At 39.1% G+C, this 15748-nt stretch overlaps 1 protein-coding gene across 8 annotated transcripts in view; it reads left to right on the forward strand.

Annotated features, from left to right (window-relative positions):
- The window catches only part of SNX13 (sorting nexin 13), a 68889-nt gene that overhangs the window by 8498 nt on the left and 44643 nt on the right, over nucleotides 1-15748 (forward strand). For 6 of the 8 annotated variants that reach the window (XR_014579434.1, XR_014579435.1, XM_083823561.1 and 3 more), the window contains exon 2: nucleotides 13483-13595. The exons of 1 other annotated variant lie outside the window; for it this stretch is intronic. Coding sequence is in view for 5 of the 7 variants with exons in the window: in XM_083823561.1 (XP_083679687.1) it covers nucleotides 13483-13595 (113 nt within the window). In the remaining 2 variants the exon portion in view is untranslated. Of the gene's footprint in view, nucleotides 1-333; nucleotides 9088-9907; nucleotides 10022-13482; nucleotides 13596-15748 lie in introns of those variants that run through there. One more of the 8 variants, XM_083823560.1, reaches the window with a different exon arrangement.

Below are 15748 nucleotides of genomic sequence, written 5' to 3' on the forward strand. Positions count from 1 at the left end.
TTTCTAGAGATTTGGCCTTAACCCTGTTTTTTCGTGTTCTCTGTTTTTTTGATGCATTATGCAAGGTATTTTTCTGATTTCCAAGGATCAAAGTAACCATGCTGCTCTTGTGTGGAATAGTATGAGTTGGTCTGTGAATGCTGCCACTTTGTTATCTGTGTGGCTCTTCATTTATTTATTACTTGTCACTCTAATGTGTTTCCTTCCTCTTTGTTTTTCTTCCTTAAACGTTTATCTGTGTTTTCCTGCTGATGTCACGGGGTAGGGCATACATTTTTCTCTAGATGTATTGCAGGCATAAAGGAATATAAGATACTGAGTGTCATTTCATGTTAGAATTAACGTGAAATGACACTCAGTATCTTATATATGAGTGGATCTAGTCTGGGCTGCTGCTAAAGGGGGTTTGCCCAGTCCCACCTGGTCCAGCTGGTGTGATGCTGCTTCTTGCGTCAGGTCTACCAGCTACCTGGGAACCTTGCGAGGAATTTTTTGGCAGCCGCATGAGGAGTCAGTGGGAACACAGAAATTACCCAATCAATGGCTACATGATCCAGTGTGAGTGAAGTGCACAGTGCCTTCCTGCATTTACTTCTATTTACATCTAAAATAGAACTAATACCCAAAATAATTCCTATCTTTTTGAAAATGGGGATCATCCTTGTTCCTTCTGTGACTTCTGAAAGCATTTGTGCCTCTAAAATAGTTATGAGTGAGGTGAGCTGCATCCACTTTGGCAAGTTTTTTTTTTTTTTTAGTGTTCTTGATGTTGTTGATGGCTGAGGTTTTTAGATTTCTTCTGTAAACTTGCATCAAGAGCTGGGAGCTGGGTACTCAAATTACTCGGTTTCATCTGTTGGAAATATTCCATACTCAGGTGGTGGAAATGCTTGTTTGAGAATGAAGTGTTCCAGGGAGTTCATAAAACTATCTGTAAATTTTATTTGCAGATATTCATGCTTGCTGTCCCCTTCAGTGCCGTGGTGGGCAGTGTGTGCACCACAGAGCCATCCAGGATGTAGCTGGCACAGTAACTCTGGGCCCAGATTGTGCCCGAGAAAGGGGAGGAGGCTGCTGAGGCTGAAATATTCATCAGGATACTCAACAGGCTCTGTGCGTACATAGAGGCCAAGTGGACGGAGGTTATGGGGCAGAGACTTGGAAGAAATTACAGGAGGTCTCTCTCTACTTACACGTACCTTGGTTTCTGAGCTACACACTGCAGCCCACCAGCAGTGTTACATAGCAAATCACTCAGATAAACCCTGCGAAGCTTAAGCACTTCAGATACAGCAGGCAAAGTGGGTTTGTTGATAACAGACAGCGCTCAGGAAAAAGTGAGAAGTGCACAGAAGACCAGGAAAGAAATGCTCAGAGTAACCATGGTTTACTGAAAGGAATGGTGAATCAAATGGGACTTGGAAGTAAGTGGGTAAAGCAGGCAAGCCATAAGGGTTGAAGGAGGGATTAGGAAAGGGGATTTTAAACACAGGAGGGGGAAAGATTGGGAATATTTGTAATTGATATTCCTCTTACATTTATCCCACTGAAAAAGGCTATAGTATTCAAAAATTCTTTTCCCCTTGTTGAATAGGGAGACATTTTTTTTTTTGTTCAGGCACTGTCCATTCTGCAAAGAATTAGCAAATCTTTTGATGTTACGGACTACTGGAAAATTTGGATGTGCTGATCTCATTTTTTATTTATTTTTAATGCAGCTGGATGATATTCTGTCCGGAAAAACAGTTGTAATGAACTGGAAGTTTAGAGGATTGCTGTAGCTTTGTAAATGTTTTTGTCATTTTGTATAACATCAGTTTTCATGTTTGTCTTCATCTAGAAGCATCCTTCATATAAAATTTGGCTTTCTGAGAGCTCAGATGTAATCTCAGAGACTATTGAGAATTTGTAGTGAAAGCATTTGTATCAGTTTCTTTTTGGTATCTCGACAAGAAAACTTAGTGCATTTAAAGAGCTGAAGTAAGTTTAAACATAAGAAGGGAATAGCAGAGTAGCAGCATAATTGTCAGAGAAAGGTTCTAGTATTTCTTCGGTGGATTTGAGCTGCTGCTTAAAATGCACTACCTTTGCAGCCTGGATCTGTTATTTGGCTACTGGAAACTGCTTCTTTGAGGTTCCTCTTTTCACATCCATTTAGTTTTGTAGTTGAAGCTAATTATCATCCTGGTTAAAAAGTACTACATATTTAAAAAAAAAGGTTGGAAAAGACCTTTAAGATCATCGAGTCCAACCGTTAACCTAGCACTGCCAAGTCTACCACCAAACCATGTCCCTAAGCACCACATCTACATGTCTTTTGAATACCTCCAGGGAGGGTGACTCAATTACTTCCCTGGGCAGCCTGTTCCAGTGCCTCACAACCCTTTCAGTGAAGAAAATTTTGCTGTTATCCAACCTAAACCTTCCCTGGTGCAACTTGAGGCCACTTGTCCTATCAGTTGAGAACTTCTTGTCCTACCACTTCTTGCTTGGGAGAAGAGACTGACCCCCATCCCTGCTATAAACCTCCTTTGCGGTAGTTGTAGGGAGCAATAAGGTCTCCCCTGAGCCTCCTTTTCTCCAGGCTAAACAACCCCAGTTCCCTCAGCTGCTTCTCATAAGACTTGTTTTCTAGACCCTTCACCAACTTCATTGCCCTTCCTTGGGCACACCCCAACACCTCGATGTCCTTGTAGTGAGGGGTCCAAAGCTGAACACAGTATTTGAGGTTTGGCTTCACTGGAGCTGAGTACAGGGGGACAGTCAGCTTCCTAGTCCTGCTGGCCACACTGCTTCTTATACAAGCCAGGATGCTGTTGGCCTTCTTGGCCACCTGAGCACACTGCTGGCTCATATTCGGCTGGCTATCTGTGAACGCTCCCAGGTCCCTTTGTGCCAGTCAGCTGTCCAGCCACTCGTCCCCCAGCCTGCAGCATTGCATGGGGTTGTTGCGCCCCAGGTGCAGGACCCGGCACTCAGCCTTGTTGAACCTCATACATCTGGCCTCAACCCATCGGTCCAGCCTATCCAGATCCCTTTGCAGAGCCCTCCTACACTTGAGCAGGTCAACACTCATGCCCAACTTGGTGTCGTCTGCAAACTTACCAAGGGTGCACTTGATCCCCTCGTGCAGATCACTGTTTGAAGAGAACTGGCCTCAGTGCTGAGCCCTGGGGGACACCACTACTGACAGGCCTCCGACTGGGTTTAACTCCATTCACCGCAACTCTTTGGGCCCAGCCACCGAGACAGTTTTTAACCCAATGAAGCGTATGCCCATACAGGCCTTGAGCAGCCGGCTTCTTCAGGAGAATGCTGTGGGAAGCCTTACTGGGTCAAAAGCTTTACTGAAGGCTGGGGAGACCACATCCACAGCCCTTCCCTTGTCCACTGAGTGCGTCACCTTGTTGTAGAAGGAGATCAGGTTTGTCAAGCAGGACCTGCCTTTGATAAACCCATGCTGACTGGGCCTGATCACCTGGTTGCCCTGTGTGTGCGGTCAAATGCTGGGGGACTGTTAGTAATTTTTTAGGAACAGCAATTAGACATAGTGAAGGGGAGATCATTGCAAGCGGAAGTCCAAACTGGAACTAGATTCATGGTGCTGGCACTGGTTGAGGTTTTGGAGTCAAAAGAACAAAAGATCCCCCCCCCTCCCAAATTATTTAAAGCGGTCATTATAATGTTTGTAGCTGTTTCCTCAGATTCCAGTGTTTAGACAGTAAACATCCATTATTATATTGGTGGTAGTTGTTTAGGAGACTATTGCTCTTGCTCCTTTTTTATTTCTAAAGATCAAAGTGAGCACTGTTTGGAGGGGAGGATAGTTTCAAAGGTTGTGTTACTTCCCAGTCATATAAATAGGGGCTAGAATATTAATTAGGATCACCAATAAACTTTTAAATCTACCAATCCCATGATGGCTGGTAGAGTGAGTATGTGGCTTCGGTACGTGGATGTACTTTGTTTTGGCAGAAAATCCCTTATGGTTGAATTAAATACCGTGTGTTGGTTTCCAAGTTAATTTGTATCTTAATGGAGAGGCCAAAATAGTACAGAGTACTCCAGATGTGGTCTCATGTCCAGATAGACGATCACTTCCCTGGACCTGCTGGCAACACTTCTGTTTCTTTTCCATAAGGGCTGTCTGCCAACTCGCGTTACTGTCTGCAAGGACCCCTGGATCCCTTTCTGTAGAGTCCTTCCCAGAGAGTTGGCCCTCAGCCTGTATTATGGCATGGGATTATTTCATCCCGGCAAGCCTACAGTTGTTTTTGTTGAATGTCATGAGGCTTTGTCAACCCATTTCTCTAGTCTGTAGATGTCCCTCTGAATGGCAGCTGTGCCCTCATCTGGTGTTGTATGCAGACTTACCGAGAGTGTACCCTGTCCCCTCATCCAGGTAGTTAATGAAGATATTAAACAGTGGTGGTTCCCATGTAGGTCCCTGAAGGTGCCCACCTAGTTACTGGCTGCCCACTGAACTTTGCACCGCTGATGAAGTTTTTGCATCCCATCATCCAGTCATTTTTTTTTCTTTGCTTATCATCCACTTATCAACCCATAGCTCACCAGTTAGGTGATAAGGAGAATGAGGTATTGTGCCTTGCTAAAGGGAAGATGCGCAACGTTTGAGGCCCTTTCCTTGTTCCCTGCATCATTCTCCTCATCATAAAAAGGAATGGGGTTGTCAGGCATGATCTGCCCTTGCTAAATCCGTGTTGGTTGCTCGCAGCCTTCCCAGGGACCGCGATGAGGCCGATGGGCCTGTATCTTCCCTCTTGGCCTGGACTGACCTTCTTGAAGATACCCTTTTGCTGCCAATATAATTTGAGAAGGTGTCTGTGTTGGCCTTCAGCTGAGCTTTGACGTTCCTGATCCAGTACTGCCTGTAGTTAAGGAGCAATATGACATCACAGCTCAGAAATTCAAAGGTTTCCTTTCTGAGCCCTACATTATTGTTTGTAGTTTTCCTCGTTTGTAATAAAGGAAAAATTACTTTTTTTTTTTTTTTTTTTTGGAATGGTGGTGGAGCATCTTTTAACCACAAAATAGTTCCACAAAGATGTGACATGAATGTCAGTAGTTAGAGATAACAGACTTGACCACTAGGGAGAATGTGGAAATTAGTATTTGGTCTCGTTGAGGTGTCTATTTCTAGAGGAACCCTTCTGGCAATTATGGCAGCTAATATGAATTACCTTTTTTTGCTTATATTCCTTCAAGTCTATAGTCTGACCTAATAAGGCAATTAGAATATCTCATTATATTTAGCCCAGTCTCAGGTAAAATACTGTAAAGTTACATCGCTAATTTAATATTTTAAAGTAACTTTTTATCTAGATAAGGAGTGTTGATTATTTGGGAACCATTAGATTGTGTTACGTAATTTTAAAGTTAAGAAAAACCACAACTGGACAGTGAAATACTGCAGTGCATCCAGAGCAGCTTCATCTTAAAGTAAGAGTAGTAAATGAATGTATTTCAGGGGACTCTGACAATTGTGCTGCAAGTATCAAATAACAGATTTAAGATATTACCAGTAGGTTAAAGAAACAAACAAAAAACTTGGGTGACTAATTTTATAGTCAGAGTACTAATAACTAAACCATTCTGGATTGTGTGTGTGTTTGTATATATACAAATTCTCAGTTACAATCATACACATCTACAGATAGGTCATTAAAGCATGGTTTATTAGTTACCTACTTGTTGTATGGAGTTTGCTTGAGAATAATTATATTGCTTAAAGGTGCTTCTATAAAATTGAAGGTATTGTCCATGCTGTGTTTCACACTTGATGTTTCTAGGACATTTTTCAGGAGTTATTTCGGAAAGAGCAAAACAGAAAAAGCACAGTTGGTGCTGTGGCGTATAGTTCCAAAATGTTCATCATCTTATGGAATTGAGCTTATTTTATCCTTCCGTCTTGTTGACAAATTCTGCATTTGTGGGGAAAAAAAAAAAAGCACTTTCACCTCATTTCACTTCCTGTTTTTATGGGCTATTGTTTAAAGTTTTTGAGGTTTCCTGAAGTATCAATTGCATATAAACTTTTTGAAGACAATTTTGTCTAAGATTATGCAAAATATTTTCATTTAGGCACTGTTGTGAAACTGTGTGATAATTCCAGGGAAGAAACATTGGATTTATTTTAAGAAAAATAATCAGTGTTCATTTGATCTCTTAAAACCCATTTCTTTCCACTTTCTTCTCCATTTCTAAAGATCCCAGACAAGAATGGCCTTTGAACAGAAAGCCACATCCTGTGTCATTTTTGTATTTAAAAAAAAATATTAAATGTTACTTGATAAGAGATTGTGATTATCCCTCTTTTCCTTCTCCAGAGTCTTGCACTAGCAAGACCTGAAATAGATGTAATCTGTTTATCCAGAGGCTGAATGTAGAACAGTCTAGATTATCTCGCTGGTTCAAATTCAAGCTTGAGTTAGAGGGATTACTTTGTTCTCACATTGGATCACCTAAGGTGGTCCTGTCAAGCAATAAGCCTGGTCCTGTTTGTCTGGTCCTGATGGATCCTTCGTCTGTTTTCCTTCTGGCCAAACTAAGTTAGATACAAGTCAGTAAGGATCACTTTTTTGAAATTAAGCTAAAAATGACTTCGCGTATGTCACCACTTCTTAGATTTAGGAAACTGGCTAAAAGTGGGCTTGCGTCTCCTATTTCTCATCATCATCCAAGATGCTGAACTGCTGCTTTTAAACCTGACTGTGATTCCTTGTCCTTTTGAATTAGATTATGGTTTAGAATTAGGGTTTTACCACAAGCCTGTGAACAGAAAGTGTGTCTGTGAAGGTGGCCTCTTGGTTTTCCTAGTTACATGCTAAATATTTATTCCACTTTCAAAATTTGGTTATGTGAAACAAGGCTTTCTGTCCTTTGTAGTTACTTCTGCTGTAGATAAAATAGATGTTAGCCCAGAGAATGAATGTTAGAAAAATGAAGGCTGGTTCAATTAAAATAATTAATTAAATCCACTTCCTAACTTCACATTGTCATCAGGAATGCTGGTGGAGCAGGTGTGAGAAAACAAACAAAAAACAAAAAAGCCCCTTGACTCGTTAATCCAGACTGTTTCACTTTGCTTTTTCACTTGAAAAGAAAGTTTTGGGGTAAATATTTATTCTTTCTGGCAGAACCAGTGTTAATCAGAAGACTGTTCTTTTTCTTAATCATCTTACGTGCACAAACAAATTTAATCAAAACATACAACATAATTTTGCTATTTTAATCAGTAATATTCAGCAATAAGGCAGTTTTTATTTTAGTAATTTTTCTGATAAAAATGAATTGCAATAACACACACGACAGCTTTTAAACTTTTTATTACATACTGTGTTTCTGTTGTATTGTTGTGTACTTTAAGGTGATGTTAGCATATATTTTCATTTAAAGGCTTTGCACTTTTAAAAATGAATGTCATAAATCACAGAAGCAGTGCAGTGATTGTGGTTTTAGGATGTAGCAGAAGCTATTACCTGTCCTGAAGCACTTTGCTAGACCAACTTGTGTAGCTGGGGGGACAGGGGAACACGATCCCCAAAGCTTTCCTGTCTCAGGCAGCGTGAGAAGCAGCGGGAAAATCCGAGCTAAACAGAGCTAGGCGTGGCTGCTCTTGGATTAATCCAACTGTTAACCAATTAAACCATTTGACATACGAAGCATGCCGTAAGCAGAACAGGATGAGCTGAGGTGGAGCGGGGACAGATGGACTCTTGTTTAGTACAGAAGAGGGGAGCTTCCAGCCTGCGTAACCAGGAGGGATCAGCAAGAATATTGCACTTACCCAGAAGAAACTTCACGGGCCTAACTTTCTAAAACTTAACATTGTGTAATGTTCTTTATTTAAAAGATGATTTGTTTATATTTACATCCTCTAATATTTTAGGCTTACTTGGGTGAAGGAGGGGGAAAAAACTAAACTTAAAGTAATAAAAGGAGAACAGAGTATATGAAAATCCTTCTCTTTAAAATTTTCCCAAGAATTTTCTTGTGAGTACTGCAGCAGTAAATTGTTGTATAGATTTCACTGCAATTAGTTTTTACATAGTTTGAGAGAGCCTTTTGGGCTAAGGAAGGAAAGGGCAAAAGGACGAGACAGAAGAGGTTAAAAGAGACCTTTAGTGATGTCAGGAAATAGGGATATGCAGACCTCTTTTCAAAACCCCACTTGATGTGTCTTTCACTTTGATTGCTGTAGATTTGGCATGTAGTAGGAATGTAACTACAAAGATATTAATGGTTTATTTTGTACTTGTTAAATGTTTCTCCTGGTAGTGTAACATAACAATTTCACTGCAGATGAAATTGGTACTCCAGTTGATACTGCTTTCCAATTCTACTTGTCATGCTAGTGAAGACACAGTAATTTGAATCCTAAAATAATGTTTTTAATCACTTGACAAAAATGACACTTGCCTTAATTATAGAAAGGTTTATACATGAACACATTCCATTTACACTTAAAATGGAAGTTGAGTGAAAACGCAGATGTGGAGAATTAACAGAAAATTAAACTTGACATCTACTGTATATGCAGTCTTTGACAATTTTTTTAATGTGAGCCCACAGGTGGCGTTGAATACATTTGGCAAATCATCATATTGAAAAAATACTAAAATAGCAAAGATTAGTTTGCTTATCTAGCTAGGTACTTGTCACCTACTGCCATTTAAAAAACACTAATCAGATATACACGGATATAATCAGATATACACAGTAAAATAATTGCAAGAAAGTGTTTTTGTTTTTAAATGACCCTGTTCTTTCAAAGTTCAGACTATTCTGTTGCAAGCCTTCGATTTGAAAGCGCTCAGAAGGGCAACCAGCAGTAGCGATACGGGCCTTTTGGATGTTACAGCTGTGTGATATGAGTGGTCTTCTGCCGAAGCTGTAGATGGACAAGTAGGTGTTTCCCGAGCCCAGCCTTTCCAGCCGTTTTGTCTGTCTGTTCTGCAAGACACAAACGTGGCTGCTGCCTGGTGGCAAAGGGGAAGGCAAGAAGAAAAGGAGCATCTGTCGGCTGGACACCTGGAGCTGTTTTTGCATGAAAGGAGAAGCACTTAGGTATCTGTCAGTTGCAGTTGCAAATGAAAATTGACCGCACCAGTTTAAATGCAAACTGAGCACAGCTGTACATTCCTCAGCAAATATTCAGTGAAAGCTGTGTCGGGGCTGAGGGTTTTGCTTAAAGATGGATTAGAAGCAAAGCTCTGAAAGCTTGTCCACTGGACTAAATGAACAAGAAACCCGCGGAAGCTACTTTAAAGTATAGTTAAAAAAAAAAAAAAGCATAGTTACTAGTTACGTATGCTGTTGTAGTAACTCATTGCTGTTGTGGTTGGTACATTAAAACCTTGCCACGCTCCTGCTTGACTCGCTTGAAAAATAATCTAGCTAATTCGTAAGTAGTGAACTATCATATGCATAACTACTTGCATACTAAATTACAGTGGGATATTTATTCTCTTAAACTGTTTTTTTTAAGACTCTGTCTGTCTAGTCTATAAACTGTACATAGTTTCTAGGCGGTGAATCTTACGGATATACACAAAGTCCTGCATGGATGGTGACATAGTCAGTCTGAGCTCAGCTGTATCAGCTGTAGTTGTGCAACAGGAGCCATCAAAATGCTGCATTAATTAGAAAGCAGAAGCCAAACAAAGGAAAAGCAGAGGTATATAAGAAAACAAGTTTGTGTACTTCTTTTAGTAGGTGTCTGTATTTTTTTTTGTGGTGCGGGGGACATTGAGTGGGAAAAATGAACAAAGCCCAGTCCAAAACAACAAAAAAAGTCAGGTGTCATTGATAGTGTTATCTGCATCAGCTGAATCAAATTTGTGAATATTCACCTGACTTGTAACTAATGAGTCTTTCTGGTGTGCAGTTTTGACTTGCAGGCAGCCCTTTACTGCATTTGATCTTTATTTTGCTGAAGCAATTCCAGTCCATGGAAGAAGACGACTGTGCCTTCTGTGGTGCTGCATTAGCCCCCTCATGGGTATGACCTTACAAATATGCTACAGAAGTCTTTCTTTGTAAAAGTTAAGACACGAAAGAGAGGGAGCGGTGATGGTGGGACAAGTGTACGGCATCTGTAGGGATGGTAAGCCGGTGCGGGTCCAGCTGATGAGGTGGAAGCACTGTTCATCTGGAGCAAAGAACCATTGTCTACGTGTGCCTGTGCGCGCACACAGCGTGCAGACATAACTGCATCCCACAGGATTAAGGCTGATATTATCTCTTCAGCCCCAGGCAGTTGACCGGAGTTGCTTGAAATTCAGTAGCTGCAACTTTGACAGTTCGGTTTGGAAGGGTGCGCTCCTGGCAGGGGTCATTTCAGCTTCTTTTAAGGGGTTTTGGGGAGCTGCTACTTAAATGCCATTGTTAAAGCATCTCTTCAGGAGGCTGGCTTGTTCTTAATGTCAAGAGTGACAAATACTCACCCTACAACCAGTTTCAGTAAGACTAGACAAAGCTTCATTAAATTTTTTTTTTGAAGTGACGTTATAAATACAGCTTATTTGTGAAGAAGTTCTACGTAGGAGGGGTATGACTTTTTATTTTTTGAATACCCCAGCTAGTTTCACCTTACCTTTCTACTAAGGCAGTACGAGTTGCATAGTCATACTTGAGTAATATTAGGACTTTCTTTGCTTTTCATAGTTGCTTTCGATGTGGTAAAGGAAACTTAGATTTCAGTTTTGTTTGGGAGACATGCTGCTAATGGCCCTTTAAGAAGTGTGAGGTTACAGGAACCTTTATTTGCAGTCAGCCTGAATGGAACCTTTCTCATCGCTGCATCCTTTTGAATGTCTCTCTCAGAAATCCACAAGACTATACACCACGTGTCTAAAGTATATAAGAATTGGGCCAGTATCTGTTGTACTTACTGCAGTGTACTGAGTTGTACGAGTTTGAAGAAATCCTATTAAAATACCAAATGAGATTTGAATCTCTGTAGCCATATGCTAAATTGCAAAGCTAGGGTGTAGGACAAAAGGTCACTGTTCTATCTATTAGAGTTAGAGAACTTTCTTTGTTAATTATGCATTCATCCAACCCTGAATATGCACCCTTCTATCTAGTTTAATTAAGTTTTGTTAAGTCATTTAGAGTGCTTATCCCATATTTGGTACTTCAACTTTTTTGAATAATGCCATTAAGCATACTGATTTTTTTGATATAAAAAGATCACGATTAAACGTTATCTTCTGCGTGCATATCTTCCTGTTGTGTGTAGTGCTGTGCAGAAGTTTTAGGATGTACGTATTTCTGAGGGCATGAATTGGAGGAATTGTCTTTGCGTATTAGAATGTAGATGCATAATGAGAATGTATGATGAGAGCTCATGGCACTTTCATTGTTGTGTTTGCCGTTTTTTTGTATTGGTGTCCCTTTTGTTGTCTCTGTCTTCTCAAAGTACTGCTGCATTTACTTCTTAGAAGTTAAAAGAATCTTCTACTCAGCTGTGGCCAAGATTTTTTTAGTTTATTTTAACACTGTTCTTTAGCATTTTAGCTGTTTGAATTGCATGGTTAATATCACCTAATAAAGTCAACGCACTTTTTCAGCTGAAAGAGAATTGAATCTCTTTCAGTTCAGTTTTTGAGCAGCGACACTTTAATTTAAACAAATAAGTAAGTAGATGAGTGTAATTTTTTCCAGCTCCAAATTCCAAACAAAAAGCCAATATAACTTCTCCATCTCTTGCTAAAAAGCTTTAACTAGGAAGAAAACAATCCAGTCTCAACTTTCTATTAAACTCGTAATAAAACAGGAAGAATTAAATAATTCTGGTGATTACCTTGTACATCCATGAAACAATCTCTCTGTAGAGCTATGATTTTGCTTTTGGGCAGCCCGATGTCTTTCTTTCAGAAAAGAACTGAGGCTGCTTTATGTACGAATCTTATTTTTTATTACTGTTCATTGTTTATAGGATTCTGAAAACTTTTTTTTCCCCTCAGGAAGTTTTTTTTTCTTTTTTTTTTTTCTGAATTCTGTGCCTGAGAGAAAGGTGAAATCTAAATAGTCTTCAGAAAAATAAGAAATGTAGGCAAGCGTCCCCCATCTCTCCTATTAAAAGCTTTAAAAAAGGGCTCTCTGCAAATCTGGTGTTCAATTTCTGCTTGTTTTCTAAATGTCAAACTGCAAGACGAGTTTATTTAAGTGCTTTCTTAGTGTTACTTGTTGACATAGCAGTTGTCTGAGTTTCCATCAGGGTGTCATTTGATCACTGGTAGGAAAGGCGTAAATTAGACACCAGCAAAAAAAGAAAAGTTGAGAAACATAGAGCTGGAACAGTTTTGGTGGCCTATAAATACTTGTCATCATCAGTTTCACACTTTTGAGCCTTGGCTGAAACATGCTTTCCATACTGAACTGTAGACTAGGCTGAATTACGTTTATACACTCTCCGGCTGCATTGCAGCACCGTGAGGGTCCAAAGCCGTTGTAGCGCCGCGCAGTCAGGTTTTCACTACCTTGCGTTTTGGACGTATACACACGCATACATTTATATATTTACAGGTATACATCTATATAGAGAGATAAAGATTGTGTGTATATACTTACGTGTGTGCATGTGCTTGCACAGTGTGTAGCAGCACAATGCCCCATATCTCGCTGCAGGAGGAGTTTTGTCTGCTCAGTTATGGCAGGCACTGGCCCTAAGAAACCACCAAATCCACAGCTGCTCTTATGGTTGACTTCAGCTGCACTGGGTGCTTTCAAAACAGCTTTTGTCTCCCCCCGCTGCCGATAAATCTGTCCTGCCATGGGATCTCTCTTCTTTTTGGTATTAAATTTCACTATTTCAAAACAAAATCCTTTTTAGATACTAGAGGATTGTTTGGATGCTCTTGATTTCTGTGCTAACAAAAATTGTCGATATAATGATCAGTTTCTTAAGTTTCCCTCTCTCTTTTCAAAAAAAGAGTAAAAGTAAATTTATATCCAATATTTGATGTACTGGCTGACCAGTGCATCATCTAATGAAGATACAGCATTGCTCGGCTGTGGAAAATTGCACGTTTAGTCATGTAAATGTGATTGTAGTGATATTTTCCTGTTCTGTTGCAAAGTCTGTATTTTTCTTGGAAGTAGTGGAGAATTTCACATGAAGAAGGTATTTCAAGAAACAAGTGTGTACAAAAAAAAATGTAGAGAAGAAAGTTGACACTTTATGCATAACAGTTGCATCTGAAGTGAGAGATGCCTAACAGTAGCTAATGGAAAAATGCTCTAATGCTGGCTAAAGCAGACTGCTGGCTCACAATGTAAGTTGGTAGCAATATGTACTTCTTACTTAGTGTTTTTATTTTATCAAGCAAAGCGTCTATTTCCTACACAGTTAAAATGTATCAAGTTTTTAATAAACTACAAATATTGCTCTGGAGACTTTAAAGTTGTAAAAAATATCATATTAATAATACTTTTTCTATGTGTTCTTGTTTACAGACCAGTCTTTCCATATGGGGATGGGGAAGTCTTGGTGTTGTGCTTTTTCTAATAACTTTTGGACCCTTTGCTATATTTTACTTTGCATTTTATATCCTCTGCTTCGTGGGTGGGTAAGTAGACTACTTACAGTTTCTTTTATAATTGAGGTTAAATTTTAATGCGTGTATTAGCAGTTTGCTGTGAAAATCTGCAGTGACTTCTATTTAATTACATCCTCATTTAAAAAGCTCTTTGTGACCTGAGTTTTTTTCTTGATCTTAAATTTTACTTTTGATAATTTTTTTCTGCTGAATATTGCTTATACTATGTTTGCCAAGGCAAAAAAGATGACTGATTTAAAATAATAATAATAAAAAAAGCAAAAGAGCTATATATAAGAGATGTTAAGAGGACAAATACTCACTTAACACCACTGTTACTTTCAGTTCATTACTTCCTATTTCTGTTCTTCTCCCAAGTAATTATGTCTCCTTTCCTTCTCACTATCTCTTTTTCCTACATAAGGTACTTCATTCATGAGGACAGTGAGCGGGTGTTTTTCTGGTTTATTGACATGTCTTGTAACACCTTCATCAAGTAAATCAGATTAGTAACTGTAGATACTTTATTCTATGGACAGGAAGGGAGCAAACAGAATGTATTTTAATTGTCGTTAGCACTACTTTTGCATTGTATATGTCTGCCTTATAACCTTTACTTCTAATGCCAGATCTAAATGAGAGGTGACGTATTCCCCCCTCCTCTCATTCATCTGTCTCTTCTGCAGGACAGCAATATTTCTTGGTTTTCCACAACCTGATTGGCTTCTAATGAGAGTGTTTGGGCTATCTTTATTCTTTTTCTTCGCTTTGAAACACCGTTTTAGCTTTCTTATTGGATACAGTAAAGAATATTAGTACATTTCTCTGTCATTCCAAAAAGTGCAATGGATTTAGTGTCTAGAACTGGAGATGCTATGCTTGGGTTTTAAACTTGGGTTAAACTTGGAATTCCCTGTCTGAGAATGCAGAGTAGTCAGTTTACGAGATTGGTGAGTTAAACTAGTTTTTAAGTAAATGCCTTTGTCTTGTTGAATCTTGATACGTGTATGACTGGCATATTTTGCTGGCTGTTTGTCCATCAATGCAACTTGGTTCATTTTTGTAGCTAGTCATTGAGCATTGATTTTAAAACTAAAATCATCTTGTGGTACTGTTAAATTTTGTTAAAGCAGAATTTGTATCCATTTTCCTATTACATGTTTATGTACTTAGACAGATATGAAGTCTTAGCCCTTCCAGTAGAGTGTTTAGCTTAAAATGCACACCTTCTTGGCTAAGGCTGCAGTCTGGTCCTTTTTTTACATCGTTTATCTTGTCAGACGTGTGAGATGCATCCTTTAACAGTCAGCATACAGAATCAGGAGTACCAACTAGGTCAAATAGGTTTATTTTAAAGTTATTCTTGCCTACTTTTCTTTGTGAATTAATTCCCATGCAAAGTTATGCAAAACACTTGGTCCTGTTCCTCTTACCTTATAACATTAATATTTGTTTATAACTTTTTCACCTATGGTTAGCAATGATATAACATCAGTTATGTAAATTAAGATAATAATCTAATTTTGGTTCATGTGTAGCATGAGCATTAAGGAAGCTACTATACCCTTATGTGGAGCAAAGTAACAATTTTGGATGTGGCTTTTCATTGTGTAACTTTATCTTAATTCTTTGAATTGTTATCCAATTTGGCACACAGTTTTCTAGCTGTTTACACTTGTTCACAAATGGTGGCTTATATCAATGGTTTCAGACTTCCGCTAGCTGGGAGGCTACTTTTGTCCCATTTTGCAGTTCAAACAGAAAACATTGGTTGCATCCTTAATAATGACCTTAATGTTTATACTATGTGCCAGTGAGTTGTGAAGGAAAATAAAGATGATGCCATAGCTGTATCAACGTTATCTGTTTCTACTGTTTCACTTCTGTTGTGTGCTATCTAGTTGTTTTTTTTTATATACTCCTAACGGTGTCTTTCCTCCTGCACAATTAGCCTGTAGTAAGCATGCTACTGTGTTTGTATGGATAGAAGGATACTGTGTGTCCATACGAAAGCTTTAAATCAGAAGTCGTCTTTGTTTAATTTTGTTTTGTTTTAGGATTGATTTACAAAACAAAACAAAAAAAAGCTAGAGTTTGGGGTTTGATAACTCATCCCTAAGGCAACTGAGAACTTTCCATCCAAAACAGGAGGCAAGAGGTAGATACTGTCTCTAACCTGTATA

Source organism: Anser anser (genome assembly GCF_964211835.1).
Source record: "Anser anser genome assembly, chromosome: 2".
Lineage (NCBI taxonomy): Eukaryota > Metazoa > Chordata > Aves > Anseriformes > Anatidae > Anser > Anser anser.